The sequence below is a fragment of the Aulonocara sp. 'chitande type north' Nkhata Bay genome, linkage group LG3, assembly GCF_057382095.1.
Source record: "Aulonocara sp. 'chitande type north' Nkhata Bay isolate Kocher_YH1m ecotype deep benthic linkage group LG3, A_spYH_male_GT1.1, whole genome shotgun sequence".
NCBI classification, from domain to species: domain Eukaryota; kingdom Metazoa; phylum Chordata; class Actinopteri; order Cichliformes; family Cichlidae; genus Aulonocara; species Aulonocara sp. 'chitande type north' Nkhata Bay.
In genome coordinates this window covers 14002394-14027762 of record NC_141346.1, presented here as the reverse complement: position 1 = coordinate 14027762, position 25369 = coordinate 14002394, and the positions used below count along the sequence as shown (strand labels likewise).

General features: G+C 40.8%; 2 protein-coding genes across 3 annotated transcripts in view; one reads left to right on the top strand and one right to left on the bottom strand.

Annotated features, from left to right (window-relative positions):
• Nucleotides 1-24669, top strand: part of LOC147334070 (uncharacterized) — a 50982-nt gene extending 26313 nt beyond the window's left edge. Inside the window, exons 2-7 of one of the 2 annotated variants that reach the window (XM_086286592.1) lie at nucleotides 14235-14337; nucleotides 15765-16604; nucleotides 23093-23261; nucleotides 23612-23856; nucleotides 23985-24093; nucleotides 24212-24669. In XM_086286592.1, coding sequence (XP_086142718.1) covers nucleotides 14320-14337; nucleotides 15765-16283 — 537 coding nt within the window. In that variant the 5' untranslated portion in view covers nucleotides 14235-14319 and the 3' untranslated portion in view covers nucleotides 16284-16604; nucleotides 23093-23261; nucleotides 23612-23856; nucleotides 23985-24093; nucleotides 24212-24669. Of the gene's footprint in view, nucleotides 1-14234; nucleotides 14338-15764; nucleotides 16605-23092; nucleotides 23262-23611; nucleotides 24094-24211 lie in introns of both variants that reach the window. The other variant, XM_086286590.1, reaches the window with a different exon arrangement.
• LOC147334071 (uncharacterized) lies at nucleotides 4073-5963 on the bottom strand (the record flags this gene model as incomplete). Its single annotated transcript, XM_086285866.1, has 3 exons — nucleotides 4073-4295; nucleotides 5440-5617; nucleotides 5781-5963. Coding segments are annotated over 3 exons (519 nt in total), but the record flags the coding sequence as incomplete, so codon positions are not given.
• Nucleotides 24670-25369: the final 700 nt, after the last annotated feature.

The following is a 25369-nucleotide window of genomic DNA, read 5'->3' as shown; positions in this document are numbered from 1 at the left end:
CGCACAGTGTTTGCCCAGCTTAATGCAGAATCAGAATCAGAATCAGATTCGTGTTTATTGGCCAAGTATATGTGCAGACACATACAGGGAATTTGGTTCCGGTAGAAGATGGTGGCTCTCAAGCACAGCAATGTAAATCTCTCTCTCTCACACACACACACACACACACACACACACACACGTACGTGTCTATATATACACATTACACATACATACACAAAGCTGTGAAAACCAACTATAAATAACGAACCTAAACTTATATACATTGTTGGATTGTAGTGTTATTTTATGCCATGTTATACCCCGAATTAAAGATTGTGAATTATTATGTAGTTTCGTTTGCATTTTCCTCCTGAATTAGAAGAAGCTGATAACTATTGCATTAGTTAAACTGATTTGCATTACATTAAACTGCTGACTTGTTGTGAATGAATGACATTGCTTTATGATGCATTATACTGCTGAGTTATAAGAAATACTGTGCACAGAGAGTTACTGTCTTATTTGTCTGATTAGAAGAGAACAGAATATGCTGGAGTTTTCTGCCCCATCTCAGCAGGAGCAGATAAGCAGGGAGCCAAGGTCGTAGCTTAGGCGCTGTGTGAGAGAAGGCATGTAAATGTTTAGGCTTTTTATGATAAGGTGGAGGCACCAGGGGCTATAAAAGTTTGAGCAATGCTCCACCATTTTGAGATTTTGAGGCTGTCTGCATCAGTGTCCATCTCCCACGCGTGTGTTCATTAAAATCATCGTTTGACTCAACCCGACCGGACCAGAGTTGTTATTGTGGTGTTTCTCTTGTTTCCATCCCCAATTTTGAACTCGTAACAACATAAAATACAGAAATGAATGAGGTGGAATGAATACTACAAAATGTACATAAGGTGCAGTTGCGGTCTGGCAGTCGGAGCAGTGTGACAGGTCAACTGTTAAGAAGGGAGATGGCGAGGGGAAAGAAACTGTTCCTGTGTCGGGTGGTCCTGGTCTGCAGGCTTCTGTACCGTCTGCCAGAGGGCAGCAGATCAAAAAGTCTGTGTGCAGGGTGTGAGGGGTCTGTGATGATTTTCCCTGCCCGTTTCCTGGTTCTTGAGAGGTACAGATCGTGGATGGAGGGCAGGGGGGTGCCGATGATCCTTTCTGCTGCCTGTACAGTCTGCTGCAGTCTGCTCCTGTCCTGTTTAGTGGCTGCTCCATACCAGACTGTGATGGAGGAGCACAGGACAGACTCAATGACCGCAGTGTAGAACTGGATCAGCAGCTCCTGTGGAAGACTGTACTTCCCCAGATGTCTCAGGAAGTACATCCTCTGCTGGGTCTTTTTGAGGATGGAGTTGATGTTGGTCTCCCACTTCAGGTCCTGGGAGATGGTTGTACCCAGGAACTTGAAGGTCTTCACAGTTGACACAGGGCTGTCTGATATGGTGAGGGGGAGCAGAGTTGAGGGATGCCTCCTGAAGTCCACTGTCATCTCTACAGTCTTAAGAGTGTTCAGCTCCAGATTGTGCTGACTGCACCAGAGTACCAGCCGCTCAACTTCCTGCCGGTATGCAGACTCATCACCATCTTGAATGAGGCCAATGACAGTGGTGTCATCTGCAAACTTTAGGAGTTTGACAGCCGAGTTCTTGGAGGTGCAGTCGTTAGTGTAGAGGGAGAACAGTAGTGGTGAGAGGACACATCCTTGAGGGGCACCAATACTGAGGGACCGGGTTTCAGAGGTGATCTCCCCCAGCCTCACTTGTTGCTTTCTGTCTGTCAGGAAGCTGGTGATCCACTGACAGGTAGCTGGTGACACGCTGAGCTGGGAGAGTTTGGAGGAAAGAAGTTCAGGCACAATGGTGTTAAAAGCCAAACTAAAGGCCACAAACAGGACCCTGGCATAAGTTCCCGGGCGGTCAAGGCGTTGCAACATGTAATGCAGCCCCATGTTCACTGCATCATCCACCGACCTGTTTGCCCAGTAGGCAAACTGCAGAGGGTCCAGCTGGTGGCCTGTAATGTCTTTCAGATGGGCTAACACCAGTCGTTCAAAGGATTTCATGACCACAGACGTCAAGACGACAGGTCTGTAGTCATTCAGTCCTGTGATGGTGGGTTTCTTGGGAACAGGGATGATGGTGGAGCGTTTGAACAGGAGGGAACTTCACACAGCTCCAGGGATCTGTTGAAGATGCGAGTAAAGATGGGACCCAGCTGTTCAGCACAGGTTTTGAGGCAGGAGGGTAAGACGCCGTCTGGTCCGGGGGCTTTCCTGGGCTTCTGTTTCTGGAATAATCGGCTCACATCCTGAGTGTGTATTCTGAGTTTCAGGGAGGAGGAAAGGGGGGTGAGAGGTGTGGTGGAGGTCGTTGAGTCTGGATTGGAGAGGGTGGTGGTGGTCGTTGAGTCTGGATTGGGGTGGGTGGGGGTGGTCGTTGAGTCTTGATTGGGGAGGGGCAAGGTGAAGGGGGGAGAGGTGGAATGTGTGTTGGGGGTCAATGTCTGAAGCAATGTCCCTGGGGAGGGGAGGGTGGGGTGTGGGAGTCTGTCCGTCTCAAACCTGCAATAGAAAGTGTTTAACTCGTTGGCCAGGTCTTTGTTTGCTTCAATAGTGGGTGGGGGGCGTCTGTAGCTGGTGATTTCCTGCAGGCCCCTCCACACTGACGCAGGGTTGTTGGCTGTTGCAGACTGTTTAAACTAAACAAGCTGCTATTTCACATAATAAACCCTGTCAGCCGCAGTATTGCCTTCTGTTTTAACAGTTAAAGCAGTAGAGACGTGCTGTTTGCATGTGCGTGGAACTCTAGCGTCATTAACCAGGCAAGCTGTTAGCTTATAGGCTTAAAAGGACAGCCGAAGCTGCACAAAACACCCACAAACTTATCTCACTACAACGTAGCGCCAAAAATGTGACTCGCAGCTCTAGCTCAACACTGCTGCTGTAACATAAGACTGACATCCAGCTAACCACAGCTAAAAAGATATTTAGAGAAAACTTACTGTTTCCTCAGGTTACGCGAGTTGAGTTGTTTCACGCTGAAAAAAAGAAAAGGTTCGTTTTGGCTCTCACTGAAGAGACCGACACTGAAGACATAGCTGTTCTTTTGTACTGCTTTTAAGTGAAACATTCTTTGTATGTGAGGCCAAGGTTGTTCATCCTCTTCAGCTCTAGCGTAGACTCCGCCATGTTTTCATGTTTCTTCTTTCCGTGTGTCCGCTACTTTGAAACGCTTGGGCCGCTCTGCCCGCCACAGTTTCAAACTGGTCATGTGACTGCATGGCCACATCTCATTGGTAAAAAAGTAACGCAGCGTTCCTACGGGAAAGTAACGGTAATCTAATTACCGTTTTTGCAATAGTAATCCCTTACTTTACTCGTTACTTGAAAAAAGTAATCAGATTACAGTAACGCGTTACAAGTAACCTTACATCTTATATAAAGACACACAGACAAAGAACATTCCACAAACACACATGTTGGCTCCTCTCACGGGGCTATACCTCCTCCCTCACAGAGAGAATTATGACCTTGTTTTCTGAGTGGCCCTCACCTAAGGATTTACATCCCTGATAAGCAAACCCAGATAGCAAGGAAACATTGAAACACTGTTGAGTCAATATCAGGCTGTGTCATTGAACCAACGTTGAAATGTGACGTTGACCTAACGTCACTCTTGCACCCTTTTTTAACGTTGAAACAACGTCAGGTTTTGATGTTGAATCAATGTTGAAACCTGACATTGAAACAATGTCAGATTCTGATATTGAAACACTGTTGAGCTATGGTGTTGATTTTCCACCTCTTTCACACAGTTGCTTTTTTATTAAAACAACAGTTAAATCATGACTGGAAATCTACCTTTCTTTATAGGTATTTTAACCAATACTAAACTACTGCATGTTTCCATCAATACTTCAACCACCTAAACACATAATTGTACTTATTCCTCAAATTGGACAACCTTTATAAAAAAAAAACCCAAATGTCTCACAATGTATCATGTCAATATTAATATCCTAAAATAAGAAAGCATTGCATGTGATGTAACAGAGAAAAAAAAAAAAAAAAGGTCAATAGACATGTTTTGTTTGCTAAATACTTTATTAAAAGACAGTTTCCTATTTACATTTATATGTTTCACAGAAGTTTGTAATTTTTTACTCTGGGATGGGGATGCATGATGTGCGTCCTGCACCACCCAAACGATCTGGGGCGTATCGGAGCCATTTCTGCACTGCTTGCGCAAAGACAAACTCGGACATAGAGTTTGCCCCTAACTGTTGCGTCAGGCCATCTAGGACAAAAATACACACACCTTGGTGTTCATCTGAACAATAGACTGGACTGGACTCATAACTCAGACGCCCTCTACAGGAAAGGGCAGAGCAGGCTGTACCTGCTGCGGAGACTCAGGTCGTTTGGGGTGGAGGGCCCACTCCTGAAGAAATTCTATGACTCTGTTGTGGCTTCTGCTATCTTTTATGGTGTGGTCTGCTGGGGCGGCAGCATCTCTGCTGGGGACAGGAAGAGACTGAACAGGGTGATCCGAAGGGCCAGCTCTGTTCTAGGATGCCCTCTGGACCCAGTGGAGGTGGTGAGTGACAGGAGAACGGCGGCTAAGCTGTCATCCCTGATGGACAACATCTCCCACCCCATGCAGCAGACTGTGACAGCACTGAGCAGCTCCTTCAGTGGGAGACTGCGGCACCCACGGTGTGGGACGGAGAGATTTCGCAGGTCTTTCCTCCCCACTGCTGTCAGACTCCATAATAAAGACTTTAACTGATCAAGCACACACATCCATACATATGCAATAATACTAAGTGCAATAATCCTTTCTGTCATCGTTGTATTTTTACTCAGTTGTATATAGTATTTGTATTTGTATTCTATTTTTATCTTATTGTATATTTATTTTATTTTATTCTACTGTATATAGTATTTTATTTTATTCTATTCTGTACAGTTGTGTACTGTATTTATTCTTATTGTATTCTAATTTTTGCCTCATAACTTTTGCACTGTCCACTTCCTGCTGTGACAAAACAAATTTCCCACGTGTGGGACTAATAAAGGTTATCTTATCTTATCTTACACACACACACACACACACACACACACAAACAAAAAAAGTGAATTAGAGCACATGAATAAGCTCTCGTTAACTGTCTTCAGCGGGGAGAAAGTATGTAAACTCCTAGGCTGATAAACATGCGTAAATCTGCAAACTGCCGCATTTGATTCCCAAAGAGCTATGAGCGGAAAAAGTGATAAGTCTTAGCATGGTGTGCCGTGTATCCTTTAAAACAAAATAAACATGGGGTCCTCGGGCTGTACAAACTACAACCCGAGGACTAAACAAGCCAAAGACCAAAGACTCCATCTCCAGATTAACCGGACATGAAAGTCTTGTTATTAAGAAAGACAAAGTAATATAGCAAAAAAACAGTAAAACTTACCAAATATGCATTTGCAGAGCGCTGTATCTTTAAATGCCATTTTTTGCTTTGTCTGGTCCTTGGTTTTTTTCCCTGCCCAGTTTAGTACCGAGGCCAGCTCGTTTGTAATGGCATAAGCCATTACACGGCGGACTCGCACCTCCAGTGTGGTCCTTCCAATCAAGGCAAAGCGTCTCACCTATAGACACATTTTAAGAGATGGAATTAGCATGTCTCATGTCTTAAATGTGTATGCAAGTGCTTGTGTGTTTAATCAACAAGCCGTTGTTATGTATTTAAATCACATCTGACAGCTATTACACTTTATAGTTACAAAGTGTACATAACCTTTATATACTTACCATTGCCTTATTTGCCTCTTGTGATTGAAGAGCTGGCTCTGCATTGTTTAGCTCCTCAATGTTGTGCAAGGGCAAATCCAGAGGCAGTACCCCAGCATCTACCGATTCATTGCAGCCGGTATTGCGGATGGCTCTGACCTCCTCACGGAGTTCGTTAACAGCTCTCGTCAGGTCTGACAGAAAAAGATAATTTTTTTTAAGTATTTAAGAATACAGACAACTTGTCAAAAGTTTCCTTGTGTCACACACAGATATGTACAAAGACACTAGACAGTATTTTATTACCTGGTATTTTCACTCGAGGGGCCCGGGGAAACCATTTTTTTTGTGGGCTGCTCATCCTCTGAGTCACTATATGTGTACAGGGGATTTGGTCTAAAGAAAAAAAGTTGAAAACGGTCATAAGTAATTACAAATGTGCTTTTGGAATATTTTTTCCTAAAGTTACAGTTTGATTTATAACAACACACACAGGAAACGGAGATGTGCAAGAAGGTACAGTATACAAGGGATTTTTGAAGTGCACAAGTGTACACGGCTTTGCATTTATAAAAAGTTTACAAGCTTCCACTTTTTGGACTATATTATGTGGTGATATAGCAGTATGCAAGCACCACAGATATGTACAAAAGACAAGATCATAAATTCTTAGCAATCAAAGATATGTTTGTGAAATAAAAAAAGTTTTACTTGTGCTTTCTTTTATGACTGGTCTGAGTTTCAGCTTCGGACTGAAGGTCAGACATATCACAGTGTTCACTTAGATATTTCTGAAGACTGCGTTCTGCTTCGTGAAATGTGTCTGGAAGTACAAACACAATGTATGGCCAGACATAAATTAGGACACGAAAAACTTGTTATTGTTACATTTATACAACACCAATCCAGATGATACCCACCATGGCTTATTAGAAGTCGGACTGGTGCATAGGTGAGCCATGTTGCACCAGGATGAACTCTCCTCTTTACTGCATCGTGGATCCTGAATGTGTCTCATGGAGGATATGGAGGCCATGACAATTTCTCCCCATTTATCCTTGATCTAGGGACTATTTCTGTACCACCAGTGCTAAACTGCACAATGCACCAGTCTTTCATTTTTATCTTTTTTTTAATTTGGAGTCCTTTTTTGCCCTGTCTAGGATAAACAGGAAACAGATAATTACAATATATTTCATAGTCACTACAAAACTTGATCTATTGATTGAACTAAATAATAAATAATAGCTTAAAATGTATATAGGCAACAATTACAAGCAAACCCATATATGTAAGCATTTAAACACTGAAGATAATAAAATTAACAGTATTTTGTCTAAGTCTGCCATTGTAGGAATTCATGGCACCGAGACAAAAACTTGGCGCACAGTGTGGCGTCAAAATAGGCGCACACCTTTGACGCTGCGTTTTCTCCGTCTTCCTCGTCCACACGTAAATGCTAAACGCAGTTTACGTGTGGACAAAGGGTGCAAACGCAAGTTAGGTGAGCGTGCAGCGTAAAGTTTGAATTGAGTGCGAATCGAAGCGGGTGCTCTCCAATCATTAAAAGTAACAAAGTCATTGAACACATTTATACAGTTACCTTTACGTTTATCAATCATATATCACAGATTTACAATTTTTTGTAGTACTATGCTAAAAAGCAACCACAGAGCGAAAGTCTGGGTCAAGCGCCGAGGCGACGGCAAGAACAAAGGAACCCTCGAAGCGTTAAAGCTAGCTTTGTAAGGGAATATAACAGAAAAGTATGAAACGAAAATGTTTTCTTTGTTGATAGACTTTGTTTGCAGTGCAATTTATTTGTTGCCGGATTGTAAGAAGAAAGTAGACACAATTTCGGGCTCCCACATTTTATCCGAAACTTTACATTAACAAGTTGTTTTTTTTTTTTTTTACTGTTATTCAAATGCAACCGTGGAAATAACGAATAGAACAAAAGTCATTCATTCTTACCTTATACTAATCGTGGTGCAGGCCAGTGCAGTGCATGAACTGATGCCTTCTCCGGTCAATTCCGCTGAGAGTAAATCTAATGTCCCACTCTACTGTACAAGACAATGGTTACCTGGAGGGATGTACCAATGTGATAGGGTTGCTGCGGAATAGTCCAAGCAGCTTTTGCACATAAATAAGTGGTATAACATTCAATACTTAGTTTTAAAAGTTTACTTTTCGGCAACCACGCTTCAGCCATCTGCTTGTTTGGGGGTTTTTTTGTGAAAAAATTAGCCAAAGCCACTGCTGCTCTATGAATTCTGGGATATACTGGGCTGCGAATGATACACCTGACCCATCCTTCAAATCCGGGAAAGTGAAGGGCCCATTGGTGGCCTTCAGGCTACAACCCTGAATTGGGATACAGCCATAGAGTGGGGTGCTTGGCCTGTCCTCCACGCTGTTTATCTGGCTTTTTTTAGACTTTATTTTCATTGAAAGTTTTATAGTTTTTCCAAATTATAAATCCACATTTCCAATATATATGAAGGTGATCTGCCATAGTTTCCCCACAGTTTCTCCAGCAGGATCCATCTCTCGGTTGACCTTTTTGTTTGTATTTTATTTTGGGGGTTATAAAAAAAAACTAATAAAATTTTTCCATGTGAATTCCCTCCATGTGAATTCCAATTCCAATAACCCGAACTAGTAGTTTTCATCTGATTTCTTTTCAATTTTTCTTACATATTTAAATATTTTATAAGTTTAGCTATCAATTTATTTTTAATCTTACCTCTAGCTACCTGGCCTGACCTGTCTCCCCAATGTGATGTTTGTATTGTATGTACGGTCGGCAAGGTCTGTCATCTCGGTTGTGGGCAAAAGACCTGCAACTGACAAATAATGGCTATCTCATCATCATCTCATCATCACCTTTACCTTTACCTTTACCTTTATAAGCCTCTATTATAAGAGGGACTAGGCCTCTACTATGTTCTTCTGTAGTTTTTATGTTACTGTTAAAATAGGAGCTGACTTGGAGATATTGGAAAAAAAAAACTTAGTTTTCCAAACCATAGGTGTCTCTTAGCGAATCTATGCAAATTACATATTTTTGCTAAGAGACAAATGTGACATAGCAAAACTATGTAATCCTTCTTTTCCTGACATTGACCAAAATGGTCCAATCCCCCTTGTTAACCAATTTGTATAATGTCCATCTATTTATGCAGGGATAAATTCCCTATCATATGTGACCCATCTGAGTTGTTTCATGTTGGCTACTGATTTGAAGCTTTCGCATTCATCATACCATATCTTTAAAGGAGTTTTAGTCCACTCGTTTAGATTGTTTTTCTGTTCCAAATATATATTTTTTTATCTCCTAATATTGTTTGTAGTGGTAATTTTAATTGTGTCACATCTAAATATTCCCAAGGGTACAGCAACTTAATCTCATTCTTGTGAGATCTGAGATGACATGAAATGTTTGCTTTCTTGCTGTGGTATCATTTTTATGCTTTAAACAGGAGTTAACAAAGTCATCCTAACAAAACACACACTTACAAATCGTTTCCTTTTCTTCTGATCTACAGCCGCAGCCTATAGAGATTGACAGACCACGTGACTTAGCATAGTCACGCTAAGTCAGTTAGCTATGATTGTTGGTTTTTTCTCTGTATCTATGAAGCGCCTTGAGGCGACTTTAGTTGTGATTTGGCGCTATATAAATAAAATTGAATTGAATTGAATTGAAGGTATAGGTATGCATGATGTGCTGTGGAATGTTCGAGAGTATCTGTGATGGTGTATATAAGCTGTAAGGGTGGTGGCCATTATTTAGAGATGATCCCTGTGTTTGGCTGGAATGTTTCACATTCCACATTGCTTATTAAACGTACTTCAATCAAGCTCACAAGGTGTGGTGCAGGTTGTTCTTAAAATTTCCATAACAATTTGGCATTGGCACGCAGCATGACCCCCTATGAGCAAGCACTTTGGCGACGGTGGGAAGGAAAAACTCCCTTTTAACAGGAAGAAACCTCCGGCAGAACCAGGCTCAGAGAAGGGCAGCCATCTGCTGCGACTGGTTGGGGTGAGAGAAGGAAGACAGGATAAAAGACATGCTGTGGAAGAGAGACAGAGGTTAATAACAGATATGATTCAATGCAGAGAGGTCTATTAACACATAGTGAGTGAGAAAGGTGACTGGAAAGGAAAAACTCAATGCATCATGGGAATCCCCCGCAGCCTACGTCTATTGCAGCATAACTAAGAGAGGATTCAGGGTCACCTGGTCCAGCCCTAACTATACAGTGGGGCAAAAAAGTATTTAGTCAGCCACCGATTGTGCAAGTTCTCCCACTTAAAATGATGACAGAGGTCAGTAATTTGCACCAGAGGTACACTTCAACTGTGAGAGACAGAATGTGAAAAAAAAAAAATCCATGAATGCACATGGTAGGATTGCACATGGTAGTGTCTGTCTCCTGAATCCAAACTGGAAGCTGGTTCCACAGAAGAGGGGCCTGAAAACTGAAGGCTCTCCCTCCCGTTCTACTTTTAAATACTCTAGGAACAACAAGTAGGCCTGCAGAGCGAGAGCAAAGTCCTCTAATAGGGTGATATGGTACTATAAGGTCATTAAGATAAGATGGGGCCTGATTATTTGAGAGCTCGTATGTAAGGAGCAGGATTTTGAATTCAATTCTGGATTTAACAGGAAGCCAAAACAGGAGAAATCTGCTCTCTCTTTCTAGTCCCTGTCAGTACTCTTGCTGCAGCATTTTGGATTAGCTGAAGGCTTTTCAGTGAGTTTTTTGCAGAGGTGGGACCAAGTCATTGTTTTGCAAGTCTCAAGTAAGTCTCAAGTCTTTATCCTCAAGTCACAAGTCAAGTCTCAAGTAATGTCAGGCAAGTCAGAGTCGAGTCTCAAGTCACTGGTGTAAAAGTCCGAGTAAAGTCACAAGTCTGAAATTTTGAATTTCAAGTCCTTTCGAGTCTTTGAAAAAAAACGAAAAAATAATATTGCAGTTATATGCTAAATGTAAATATTAGACCATGTAATTTTTAAATTTGTGTTTTTCTCAACACATGACGAAATAGTGAACTTAGAAAATATACACAAATTGTGAAATTGCACCTCTTTAAAATGCAGCTCAATTAAACCTAGCTCCTAGAATAATTTTCACCGACAGTTCTGAGATAAGCTGCATGTTATTCTTGGATGGGGTTGTAGGACCGGCTTTAAAATCGCATGACAAAAATATCATATACATTAAAAAAAAACTGCATCACCAACGTAGCCTGGATAAGATTTGCTAGTTTGATGAAGTCAGCTATCTCATCGTAGCATATTTATATGCATATTTATAATTATACGCTTCTTGGAGTGAGTGCATACACTCGTGAAGTTTAGTAACTTCAGGTCACTGCAACAAGCCCAGGTACAGTTTACTGACGGATGGGTGCAGGACCTTGAAATGCACCGTGTAGAACGAAAGACCATCGTACGTATCATAAGTTTACCAGTCTCACAAATCGTCGTCATAAATACACATTCGTTAACAGTTTATCAATATAACCTTTGAGCTCAACGGTAATTAATTAGTAGTGGAAATAATTTCTGGTTCATCACAGAAATGTAGCAGTGACAATAATATTGTATGTTGTCTGTGAAGGTTCTCAGTCATCCAGGTCTGGACTTCTTTAAGTTACTTGAAAACTTCAAGTAACTTAAAGAAGTCCAGACGCTTTTCTTTGCAAGCTCCTTTGACAATATTGTATGTTGTAATCGCACTGGGCAATTGGTGATACAAAAACCTGTTTTACCCTGTGAATAAATGTACATGTTTTTGTCAATGTACCATGGTAATAACAGAAGCGAAACGCAATATTGTGTCAGGACAATTCACTATTTATGCACAATAAACAAAGGAGCATAGCGCGGCAATTTCTGTTCAGAGCCAGACTTGCTTGTAACCTATATTACCAATTATGTTAAGAAAAATGACGTATTAACTACTACAAAACACTGACCTTTGTGGGAATGCTTGGAGCAGACTAACCTGTGAGCTGGAGTGTTCTGAGATGTTATATTTGGTCTTTGAATGGCTGCAATCCAGTTGCCTCTTTGTTGCTTCGGAAACATGGCTCGAACAATTTCTCTTCAACGACGTAATCCGATAACAACCGATCTCTTTACCCGTCGGGTTCCCGTGGTTGTCATGCGACCGGCTATTGCAGTTAATAATACAACGGCTTCTTGCCATTTTTTGTGTTTCTTTTTATCGCTGTGTGACTGATTTCAATTGAAAGCATGCGTGCGCTAGTACCTCTTGCCACGAGTTCCCAGAATCCTTTGCAGTTTTACCCCTGAATGACTTCACATTTTCAATCTCTATATAATATGCATGTTAAATTTTATATTTGGGATGAAATATCAAGTCTTTTCAAGTAAACCGGTTGAAGTCCAATTCAAGTCCCAGGTCATTGGTGTAAAAGTCCAAGTCAAGTCACAAGTCTTAGAACATTTTTTCAGGTCAAGTCTAAAGTCATAAAATTAATGACTCGAGTCTGACTCGAGTCCAAGTCATGTGACTCGAGTCCACACCTCTGGTTTTTTGGACATCCTGATAATAATAAATTACAGTAGTCCAGGCTGGAAGTAATAAAGGCATGAACTAGTTTTTCAGCGTCACTAAGAGACAGGATATTTCTAATTTTAGAGATGTTGCGCAAATGGAAGAAAGCAGTCTTACATATTTGTTTAATATGTGCGTTGAAGGACATGTCCTGGTCAAAAGTGACTCCAAGGTTCCTCACACCGTTACTGGAGGCCAAGGTAATGCCATCCAGAGTAAGAATCTGCTTAGACACCATATTTCTAAGATTTTCAGGGCCGAGTACAATAACCTCAGTTTTATCTGAATTAAGAAGGGGGGGGGGGGGGGGGGGGATGAAGGCTTAGCATCAGGCTTTCAGATGAATTAAAAGTCTGTCTTGGTCTTTCATTAATTAATAGGCTGGTGTTGCCACACCGCCCCCTCGGCCTGTGCTTTGAGATTTCTGGTAGTTAGAATGACTCGGGGGTGTTGATTCATTTAAACTAACATAATCATCCTGCTGCAACCAGGTTTCTGTAAGGCAGAGTAAATCAGTTTGTTCATCAATTATTAAGTCATGTACTAACAGAGACTTGGAGGAGAGAGACCTAATATTTAATAATCCACATTTCACTGTTTTACTCTTTGGTTCAGATGTGGATACTGTATTGTTCTTTCTTTGTAATTGTTTATGTTTAAGTTGTTTATTGCTGGTTTTTAGTTTGTTTTTTGTCTTTTTGGGAGCTGACACAGTCTCTATGGAGATGGGTTTTTCAGTCCAGCTCATCCTTGACCTTCTCCATCTCTTAGAAAGGTTATGACCACCCGTAACCTCCCTTAAAGCAGGATGTCTGGAGATCTTCCAGTCTACAATGGGTCCACCGTGAAGGTGCAATAACAAGGGGTCCACTTGTGATAGCATTCTACATGCATGAATACAACTGGTGAACACTAAAGCGAGGAAATAATATTACTATTACTAATGTGAAAATTGATTAATACATAAGAAAAGAAATCTGCCACCACATCATGAATAACATACCGCTGGTAAATACAGACAGAAATGAACAACTACAAGATTAAGTCTGCATGGCCCACAAGCTTATGCGACCCTAGGATGTTGCTGTCATCTTCCTGCTCCTGAAAAACATGCATACATCCACCCTTTTCCTTGTCTGGGTGGAGAAGGTGCAATCTTGCATATCAGTGTAAAGTCAGTCAAACATTTGTCCCCATTATCAGTCCAGTCAGTCCCCATATGTTTATTGCTGATAGCAGAACTTCTTATTTCGAATTAAGTTTCTACTGCTAGCTTGTTGTTTCATTAACATTAAAAAAGAAAGAAGTCTCTATCGTAGTCAGGCACAGCTAACTCCTGTTTGCAAGTTAACTTAGCCAACCACACTGTTTGTTGTTAACAGGTACCCCCTCATGATGTGTGCCACTTCCTATCTGATTTTTGCTCCCCCTATATGGAGGAATACAATAGCCACACACTTCAAAAACAGAATTCTGTGCTTAGATAATGAATTGTAGAATAAATTCTGCATTTGTAAAGTCATTTTTGAATTCCACATTAACAAAGTGATTTTTGAAATGTTTTATGAGGTGCTTGGAAATGTTGTAGGTGGCTGAGTTTATACTGCTACCAATGTTTCTGAGCGGGACTCCTTTGTGGAACTATGGAAGTCCATATATACAGGGTGTAGCATCCCCTGGGTAAATGCGGTGATGTGCGGGGTAGTCAGTGGCTTTTATCCTTTCAGGTGCTTGTAGGGCCTACAAGGCTTTCACCTGGGCTTTCACCTTGAAGCTTCATAGGTCTTGTTGTCACTAAGGAGTGTAGTAATGTTTATTTGCTCTGCTTCTTTTTTATCTGGAATACAATAAATATATATACTTTTTTGTGCCCCAGCTGAGTAACAGCAGAAGAGTCTGGTGGAGCAGCAGAGGAACAATTTCAGCCATTTGGACTCAGCTCAGCCACTACAGAGGAAACAATGACTTCAACACAAAAAGTGAGAAAAATATCACAGTTACATTGTTATCGAAACTGTGTGCACAGCTGGTTGGTTTTTAAAAACTCTTTAACACCAGCTTTATATTTCCATCCTGGGCTCATCCATATATAGCGATTGACAGACCATGTGACTTTCGCGCATTTCATTGTGGGTACGAGTGGCAATAAAATCAATACACCGCATCAAGCACTAGCATTTCCAGCACCTGTAATCATAAATTTTGTGCTTTTAATCCCAACTTGCATTTTATTAGCCTCAAAAACAGTTATGTACAAAACGATGGTGAACACGGCAGGTCTGTACAAAGACAGAGTTGACGAAAAGGCATAAAAAAAGTACAAGGAAAATATCTGAATGAAAGGGTTAGACCCATACAAGCATACAGAGTGGAATAAGGATGTTACTGTGCTGCCCAACTTTCATCACGCACATATTTATTATTATATAGTCCTAAGTGTGAGTGCACACACTCACAAAATGTTTAGTAACTTCAGGTCCCTGCAACAAGCCCAAGTCCAGTTTACTTTGATGATTTGTACATTCCTGCACTTTGTAAGCTGGTTTTCCTACAAAACACAACAAACGTTAGCCCGCAAAGCCACAGTGAACAAAGCAGCAGAGCGCAACAAATTCAATTCAAATCAATATAAGACTTATTTGTAACCTACATCAACAATTATGTTATTATAAATTACGTAATAACTACAACAGAAGACTTACCTTTGTGGAAATGCTTGGAGCAGACTAACATGTGAGCTGGAGTGTTCTGAAACGTTATATTTGGTCTGCAATCAAGGCAATCCGTCAGCTCTTTGTTTCTTCGGAAACATGGCTTAAACAATTTCTCTTCCATGATGTAATCTGATAAAAACCGATCTCTTTACTCGTCGGATTCCCGTGGCTGTCATGTGATCGGCTATTGCAGTTAATAATACAACAGCTTCTTGCCATTTTTTGTGTTTCTTTTTATTGCTGTGTGACTGTTTTCATGTGAAAGACTGCGCTAGTACCGCTTGCCACTCATACCCACAATCCTTTGTGGTTTTACGTCATATTTTCAATCTCTATACTGAATCTACATTCTCAACCAAAAACCGCAGAAGTTAAAAGAACATACAAAGGTCATATTTTATCAGCACATATAAATAATAAATATATATAAACAACAATATCATCAGTTCAACTCATAATTATTTATGAAGTGAAAGATTTTCTCCACTGATCAGTATTTCTTCAATAATGTACTTTTCATTACAACTCTCATTGAAGCACATCATTGTAATGTGATACTATGACCAGAAGGTGATGGTAACACACCATCAATGTCTTTGTTGACATGTTTGATTCCACCAACGGAGGGAGTTTCAGTTTGTTCCACGACTGCATTTCACTCACTGCCTCTGTTTGTATCTCTGTCACTGCAGGACCAACATGCAGCAAGAAGTCAGCGCTCTCAGGAGGCCGACAAACCTCACAGAAGAAAGGGAGAGAAAACCTCCAGCTGTGATGAGTCTTTTACTCAGGCTGGAAACTTAAAAAAACATCAACTCATCCACAGTGGAGTTAAACCTTACAGCTGTGACTTGTGTGGAAAGTCTTTTACCCAGGCTGGAGGCTTAAAAACACACCAATTAATCCACAGTGGAGTTAAACCTTTCAGCTGTAACTTGTGTGGAAAGTCTTTTACCAAGGCTGGAGACTTAAAAATACACCAACTCGTCCACAGTGGAGTTAAACCTTACAGCTGTAACTTATGTGGAAATTCTTTTACCCAGGCTGGAACCTTAAAAACACACCAATTCACCCACAGTGGATTTAAACCTTTCAGCTGTAACTTGTGTGGAAAGTCTTTTACCAAGGCTGGAGACTTAAAAATACACCAACTCGTCCACAGTGGAGTTAAAAATTACAGCTGTGAATTGTGTGGAAAGTCTTTTGCTTGAAATAGCAACTTACAGAGGCATCTAATTGCCCACTCTGGAATTAAGGCGTACAGCTGTGACTTTTGTGGCAAAAGTTTCAGCGACAAACGGTACCGAAATATTCACCTACGGATTCACACTGGAAATTGTGTTTACTGCTGTGATCAGTGTGGGAAACTGTTTCCAACAGATGCACAGATAAAACAACACATGTTTACCCACACTGAGGAGAGACCTTATAAATGTGACCTTTGTGAGAAGACGTTTAAAGCTCCACATCAGCTGAAAAAACACCAACAGATCCACTCCTGAAAGTAACTCTACAAGTGCAGTTACTGTGAGGTATGGATTTTTTTTTTGTCTCTTTATTTTAACCTCGGTAAGCTCAGTGTTATAATATATTGATTAGAAGCAGAGCAACACAGATGGATCCAGTTCTCAACCCTGTCGTCACTGTGGTGGTGGGAAAGAGTTTCTTTGTAAGCTTTGTGGAAAAGCTTCCAATCAATTATGGGACCTAAAACCACATCAATGTAGACACACTGGAGACAAAATGAACTACTGCAAAGAATGTGGGAGAAGCTTCCACATACCAAGTACATTAAAATACACAAACTCTTCCACAGTGTGGTGATAAAGCACATCTGTGATTAGTGTGGGTCATCCTTCACCACTGGACATGAGCTTAAAGGAATAGAATTAGAATAGAATTCAACTTTATTGTCATTGCACAGGTACAGGGCAACGAAATGCAGTTTGCATCCATCCAGAAGTGCTTTAGTGATATAGGTATATTACAATATATATTAGCAATAGTATAGATATGTAAGTATATTACAGAAATGGGTCTATTATGGTATGTTATAATGTACACGGTATGAAGTATGTTGTGAATATTCTATAACTAAGTATGTACAGGCTGTAGTGAGTACAAGCTATGTACAGGATATGAACAGGATATAAATATGAAAAACTATACAGAATATGAAATAAATAACTTTACAGAAATCTGAGATATACAGCTATACAGAAATGGGAACTATGCAAGTTGTAAACAGTTGTAGGATTAAAGATTATCGAATGTACAGAATGATTATTTACACAGAGCTATACAGTAGTGCAGTTAAGATAAGTGAGATATAATTCCTACAGAGGCTATATAAAGTGCTAGTGGTTGTGAGTGGTGGTTCACTCCATGTTATTATTGTGTGTTTGAGGGTACAGTTGTCCATTGTGGGGGTGTGTATGTTCAGTCCATGAGTTTAACGTGGGTCAGATGTCAGGAGGCAGAGTTCAGGAGTCTGACAGCTGTGGGGAAGAAGCTGTTCCGGTAGCTGGTGGTCTTAGTCCGGAGGCTCCTGTGGCGCCTCCCAGAGGGCAGGAGGGTGAAGAGTCCATGTGATGGGTGACTGGGGTCTTTGATGATTTTCCCAGCCCTTTTCAGACACCGCTTCCTGTAAATGTCTTTTATGGCAGGAAGTGGTGCTCCGGCGATGCGCTGGGCAGTTTTCACAACCCTCTGCAACGCCTTCCGGTCCGAGGCAGAGCAGTTCCCGTACCAGACTGTTATACAGTTGGTCAGGATGCTCTCGATGGTGCAGCGATAGAAGTTCACCAGGATGTCTGAGGACAGGTGGTTCTTCCTCAGAGTCCTCAAGAAGAAGAGGCGCTGGTGAGCCTTCTTGACCAGCTTGGAGCAGTTGGTCGTTCAGGTGAGATCCTCGGAGATGTGGACTCCCAGGAACTTGAAGCTGCTCACACGCTCCACAGCCGTCCCCTTAATGTGGATGGGTGGATGTGGGTCAGCATTCCTCCTGTAGTCCACGATGAGCTCCTTGGTCTTCTCGGTGTTAAGCAGCAGGTTGTTTGTGTCGCACCACTCAGCCAGACGATCCACCTCCTCCCTGTAGGCGGCCTCATCGTTGTCACTGATGAGGCCAATCACCGTGGTGTCATCTGCAAACTTAATGATGGTGTTGAAACCATCAGCAGGTCTGCAGTCGTGGGTGAAGAGGGAGTAGAGGAAAGGGCTCATCACACAGCCTTGTGGTACACCGGTGTTCATTGTGATGGTAGATGAGCAGTGGTTATCCAGCCGGACATGTTGGGGGCGGTTGGTCAGGAAGTCCAGTAACCATTTGCAGATGAGGGAACTGATGCCCAGGTCTGTCAGTTTCCTGATGAGTTGTGAGGGGTGGATTGTATTGAATGCTGAACTGAAGTCTATAAACAGCATTCTGGCGTAGGTGTTGTTGTTGTCCAGGTGTGAGAGGACAGAGTGCAGTGCGATGGAGACTGCATCCTCTGTGCTCCTGTTCTGGCGGTATGCGAATTGGTGGGGGTCCAGGGTGGGGGGGAGACAGGATTTGAAGTGTGCTAGGACCAGCTGCTCTAAGCACTTAGTGATGATGGGGGTGAGTGCTACTGGGCGGTAGTCATTGAGGCAAGATGGGTTGGAGTTTTTGGGTATCGGGACGATGGAGGTGGATTTGAAGCAGGCCGGTACCATAATCCATCATCATGGGTGGCTGTAGCTCAGATGGCAGAGCAGGTCAGCCACTAATCAGAAGGTCGGTGGTTCGATCCCAGGCTGCCTCCTGGTTGCATGCCAAATATCCTTGGGCAAGATACTAACCCCATGTTTGCCTACTGGTGGTGGTCAGAGGGCCCGGTGGCGCCAGTGTCCGGCAGCCTCGCCTCTGTCAGTGCGCCCCAGGGCAGCTGTGGCTACGATGTAGCTTGCCATCGCCAGTGTGTGAATGTGTGTGTGAATGGGTGAATGACTGAATGTAGTGTGAAGCGCTTTGGGGTCCTTAGGGACTAGAAAAGCGCTATACAAATGCAGGCCATTTACAAAATGTAATCAAATGGAAAAGGCCCTTTTTGAAACTTGTTTTATTAGTTTTAACCTTTTAACTTTATGCATCAAGAAAATTTTAATTATATGCAACATTCTCTGACTGGAAGAAATTTGTTTAATATTTAAACCTATTTTCTGCACATTCCAGCACATAAAATAAAATCTTTTTTTGTGTGTTTACACTCACTCTTTCAAATAGATGCAAGTAAAACACAGCAGAAAATAAATAAAGTCAAAGACTAGCGGTCCTGTTGCCTTATTTTCACCTGTAAAGCAGGAGCAGGGTAGGCGGAGGTTTATCCTGGTGCAGGTGTGCCGCAGCAGTCAGTGGAAGAATCCAGCAGTTTCTCTGTGAATTTCCCATTACGTTGTTGCGCACTCGGTGCTTTCTTGGAAGTTTAGGGGGCTTTTTTCACTGTAAAAATAAGTTTTCTTCCCACCCACAACGGACACTAATGTTTTTGTCAATTTTTATGGAATCAAACTTAAAATAAGGTCAGTACTTTCACGCTTTAAATGCTGCACGCTCATACCCTCTCCCGCACTGATATATGATCCACTGTTGATCTGCACACAGCTGTTGTCGTGAACGTTGCACTTGCTTACGTCACTGTCATGAGACATTCTCGCAAAAAAATCACGGTTTTAGTAACGGAGTAACGCAGCGTTCCTACGGGAAAGTAACAGTAATCTAATTACCGTTTTTGCAATAGTAATCCCTTACTTTACTAGTTACTTGAAAAAAGTAATCGAATTACAGTAACCCGTTACAAGTAACGTGTTACTGCCCATCTCTGCAAGTAACCATCTTGGGAAAGAACAATACAAAACATTCTATTTAAGGCCTGTGACATCAAGATTCAGTTAAACAACAATTATAACTAAACAATTTGAGGTAATGTTAGTTTCCATTAACATTGAATTAGGTTACTGAATTGGCAAACACCTCCCTATTAACATTACCCATTTTACCCCAATAACTAAAGAATTTAGCACTTGCAGGTCAAAACCTTTATTCAAGAGACGCAAAAATAACATTGATACAGTGACTGTCAAAAATTACAGCACTGATCATACTGTGACATCTTGGTTCAAAACAGCACACTTAGAAATATTCAACGTTCTTTACATCAACCGAATGAAACTGAAAATACCATTTCACATGACCCATATGGGATATTTAGACTGTATAACTGTTCACGCTACATCTCTTCACTAGTAAAAGAAAGAAAAATACAAACAGACAAACAGAGAACTTGTACAGAGCAAAAGGAAAAACAAACAACAACTAAAAAAATGGCCCTGTCCTCATGGCAGTTGCAGAGTATATAAAAATGAACCCTGCGATCTGTTTCTGGAATTGAACTTGAAAAATGCTGCAGAACGAGTGTGAGATTTAAATGTCCTCTCACCTAGAGCTGATCACCTCACATGCATAACAGTGAGCTTTCCTTGCAGGAGCAGTTTTGTCTTGTGAGCTTTTCTTGAGAGCTGAGTTGCTACTCCATTACACCCTTTGAATCACCTCAAAAATGTAGCAGATTTGTGATGGGTAACTCATATTGAAGGAATAAAAAAAGTCCAAACAGCATGGCTACTGCAAAGGTCACGTTATCCAGATCTTGAAGAACTACTATACCCTCGATGATGATGCCAACATCAGAAAAGTCATTGCCTGGCGCATCCTCTGGAGACAGAGGTTGTGGTTTTCTCAATCTGTGCAGTAGCCTCAGCCAAGTCCTGGTTAAACACAAAACATTTCTTTAAGATTCCTTTTTAAACTCATCTCTTTTGAATCTACCAGTTCTAATGGTAGATTAATTTAAACCAATGCAAGCAACATAGTAAATAGCTATAGCCAAAGAGTGGCCTGCCATGCTGCCATTCATGGTCTAACAGAGTTTCTAAGAGAGAGTGAAAAACATAATAATTTAAAATGCTTTACATTAGTTTTTGTTAGAAAGACACCGGCCCATCAGAAATCCAGGTTATGTCACTCAGAAGACGTTAGAATTTAGACTTTCAGCCTCACAATTTGGTTAGCTGTTGGTCAGTTGGTCATTTTTTTTTTCAAACAAAAGCTAATGTAAATATTGGTGGGATTTTCCTTTGTTCACTAGAATGACAAATTTAAAGTTTTTTCACACTGATGTGACCCCTAATACAGGGGTGGGGGTGGGGCCTCAAGAGTTCACTACCAGGCCTCATGTGAACTTCAAATATTAAAGAGGACTACTGGTCCTAACCAGTCCAATGAGGATCAAGTGGATAACTAAATGCATTTTTAAATGTTGCAAAGCCACAATCTACTCATAAAACACTCACCATGAACTCCTGCACCAAGATGTTGCAATTGTCTTTCACACACATGTGGAGCACTTTGATGAGGGCCTCCCTTCGAGCATCAATGTCATCCTTAAGTATTATAACAAAGAAAAAAGAGATTTTTGAACTTTTTAGTAGCACATAAGAAAATGATCGCAGACAAAAACTCTTGACTTTCTAAACCAGTCAACATGCAACACCAGCATCTACAAAACAATATCAAAAGTTCCTGTTTGACATTAACTTTATGGATATATCGTTTCCAGAACATATATATAGGGACCACTGTACAACAATTTCCAGTAGCACTGCTGATATATGAAATGGTGAGTTTTGAGGTTGTCTTCAAACACGTGCATTGTACTAGAAAAAGGTGTTTGAAGGATTAAAAATGTAAAAAGTAATGACTAGTTTATATTTATGAAAAAACCTTTATGCAGAAAAAGTAGCAAAGAAATAAAAACATAACACATGGACACTTTTTCCACGAACAAGCTGAAGAGATGGATTTTTTTTAATAAACCCATATTGTTAAAAAAAAAAATTAGAACCAAATTTCTTTATCAGCTGCATGAATAGTAAAAAAACACAATTTCGTTTTAGCTGTCAAAGTCGATTTAACTGAAGTTACGTGTTTCCGGTTACTGTGGAGGTCACGTGTTTCTGGTTAGTGTGGAGGTCGCAATATGGCGCTCACCGGTGGGTGCAGCCAGACGCTCTTGAAAAAAGGGAGAAGGGTCTGGCTGCAGCCACTGTGGAGCTCCACAGTAACCGGAAACACGTGACCTCCACAGTAGCCGGAAGCACGTGACCTCCACACTAGCCGTAAACACGCATGGATACCGTGGAAGTCTTACAAGTTGATCGCAAAGGTTGGTTAAGTCTTTCTTAAATAAATTTGCCGTTAGTGATTTCATAATTCTAGGAATCGTCTAGTTTTCTTACAATGATCATGTTGCCACTTTTTTTGCGTTACAACAACATTCCTCCTTATTTTAATGTTTTTTCATCGTGCTCCATGGCAGAGAAACACACAGATATGTTTTTTCCTGGGCCTGGTTTAAGTAAGAGAGCTGGATTAACGACTTCTGTGGGCGAGAAGAAGCAAAAAACACATTTTGCATTAGAGTATGATTTATTGTTGGCGTCAGAGATGCAAAATAATGAATACTTCAATACTGTACTTAAGTAGAATTTTCTGGTATCTTTACTTTACTGCTGTACTTTTTTGTGCCTACTGTATACTTCTTTATACTTCTACTTCTCACATTTTAGCACGCGTATCTGTACTTTGTAATCCGTACATTTGTAAATCAGCCCCCCGCACGCGTGCTTTGGACGCAAGATTACTTCAAAATTTTGTACATAAATTATATTTTAGACCCTGTACTTCTTACTTCGACTTAACTAAAAAGTCGAGTCAGTGCTTTTTAAACAGAGGTATCTAAACTGTAGTAAGGAACGTGTGTACTTGTGACACCTTTGGTTAGCGTCAACACTGTAAATTTCGTCACAAACAGATTTATATATTTATCAATACTTCTATTCATCATTCTTTTCTGTACAGCTTTTTTATTGCCCAGATTTTAGTTAGCCCCTGTTCAATTGACTGTTATATGTCTGTCTGTTTCTCTCTCTGTTTTAGATGCACATATCAATCTGGAATTCGGGCTTAAAGCCAGAATTGCAGGAATGCAACACGTGTTGCAGAGGACTCTTTCACTGCCCTCTGTGCCCCACTTTCAGCCCTACTGTCAGGGCAAAGATTGAGGAGCATCTAAGTGTGCATATAAAAAATGCTTTGCCTTTCAAAGGTATGTTTGTATTAAATATACTTTATAGTTATAAATATGCACTTTTTTAAGCACTTCTGCAGTATCTTTGTTGACTTAAAAGTTGCTGTTGATATTGTACAGTTCAGTGCATTCATCTGCAACAAAAATAGTGTTTTTATAAAATATATTTTTATTTACTTTTCACCACTTTTCTTGACATAACTTTTGTGATCCATACCATTTTGCTTTCATTATTGAGGTTGGCTTAGATGTTTTTGTTAACATGTACAATCTGATTGCTAGACAAATTGATTGCATTCTATACAACTACATTTAAATTACGTCTGTCTACTTGTTTGTTTGTTTGTTTGTTTGTTTTTCTCTTACAGATAAAATGATATGCCGGTGCAGGCTGCCTCGTAGGACAACAGGACACTTTCACCGCCCTGTCTGTAAGATTACAATCATACGGCGTGGGGATATGGCAAGGCATATATTGTCTTGTCAGCATTCTTCAATGCCAAGTCAGCCACCATTATCAGGACTGCTCCCCGCTGAACTCTCCAAGGAGACCCGTATTCCTCCGGCAGTACTCTTCGAGGAGCCCCGGCTCCCCCCCAAGGTTTTGTCTTCGGTATCTGAACCATTTTCTGAGTCTTTGTTAGAACATTCATATGCTCTACCCTCTGTGTTCAATAAAACTGCAGCTGATGGAAAGTCCATGAAAATGACATGCCCTCACTGTGGCCTTACTCTTCGTAGCTCTGGCAAGCTATTTGCACACTGGAGAGAGGAAGCCAAAGCTGTGCTTGAAGGACAACACGTGCCCATTTTCAGACTGAAAAAGCACAAGTTCCAGGAAGTCAGTCAGGTCAGTATTCACTTTAAACAGTAGTGTAATTACATGGTTAGTGACATTTGAATAACTGTTAAAAACTGTTCTGCAACAGAGAAATAACTATGTTTTTATCCCCATTTGCCTGACACAGGAGCCAGCAGTTGTTGAAGATCTGCGTCCTGCTGTGCAGTGGGTTGTCCAAAATAAGGCACTTTTCCGTGGACACGTAACAATGCCAAAATATCTGTCCTTAAATCAAGGGGACCAGCAGAGGGTCTTAAGAGACATGTCAGAGGAAGAAGACACTGGAGCAAGGGACTTGTTCCTCTTTGTTTTTCAGTTTGCAGAGGACATGGAGCTCTTTTTGAAAGCATGTGCTGATGAGCAGGGACTAAGGGTCAGTGCTATGACATGTAATGGACAAATGAAGGCACTGGCTGTGTTTGTTTGTTTGTTTAATATGTCGTCGTTGTTGTTTTTTTGTTTTGTTTTTTACATAGTACAAAATTCCAATTAAACTTATTTCAAAATGTTGTTCACTTTATTCTGTGTCCATACTTATAATAAAGGATTACAGTGTAACAGCATTAAATGTAAATGTAACAGCATTTTTTTTAAAACTTGTATTTTCAAAATAAAAAGCTTATTGTTGATATTAACAGTAAAGAATTGTAATCAATAATATTTTTATACATTTTAAACATTAACACTCTGTGCTCTATCCTGGCCATTTGTGGACACTTCACTTATTCTTTTTTTACTACTGCACTGCAGTGGACCAAAACAATGACACGGGTTTGATCTTAAGGATCTAATAGTTGTGTGTGTTGTGCATGACATTGCCACACAAATATGTATTTGCAAGATAGAGTAGAATAAATTATGATGCATGAAATATTACATAGGCTGCAGTGAATTTCTGCTGATACAGCCAATTGAGCTTTGAGTTTCCCAGTCAAACTTATCTTTGAAGCACATGCTAACAACACTTTTACTCTTTTACATTTCATAACAAGACACCATAGCCAAAATATTAACAAAATATATATTATTAAAAAATTCAAAGCTGCACATACAGCAACAAACACCGTTAGTAAATGTGTCCTGGAGTTTATGCAGGTGCAGAAAGTGCTGCTGCTGTAAGTAAGCCTAACAGCTTACAGATCACTTATTTTTCTGGAAAGATGGTAGGAAGGGCATCACTGCTCATTTCTACAGTCTCCCAGATCTTGGAATACAATCCCTTTGTACCATGAAACCACTTCGCAGTACTAGGAGTCCACTAAAACCTATAAAGAGAGTGATCCTG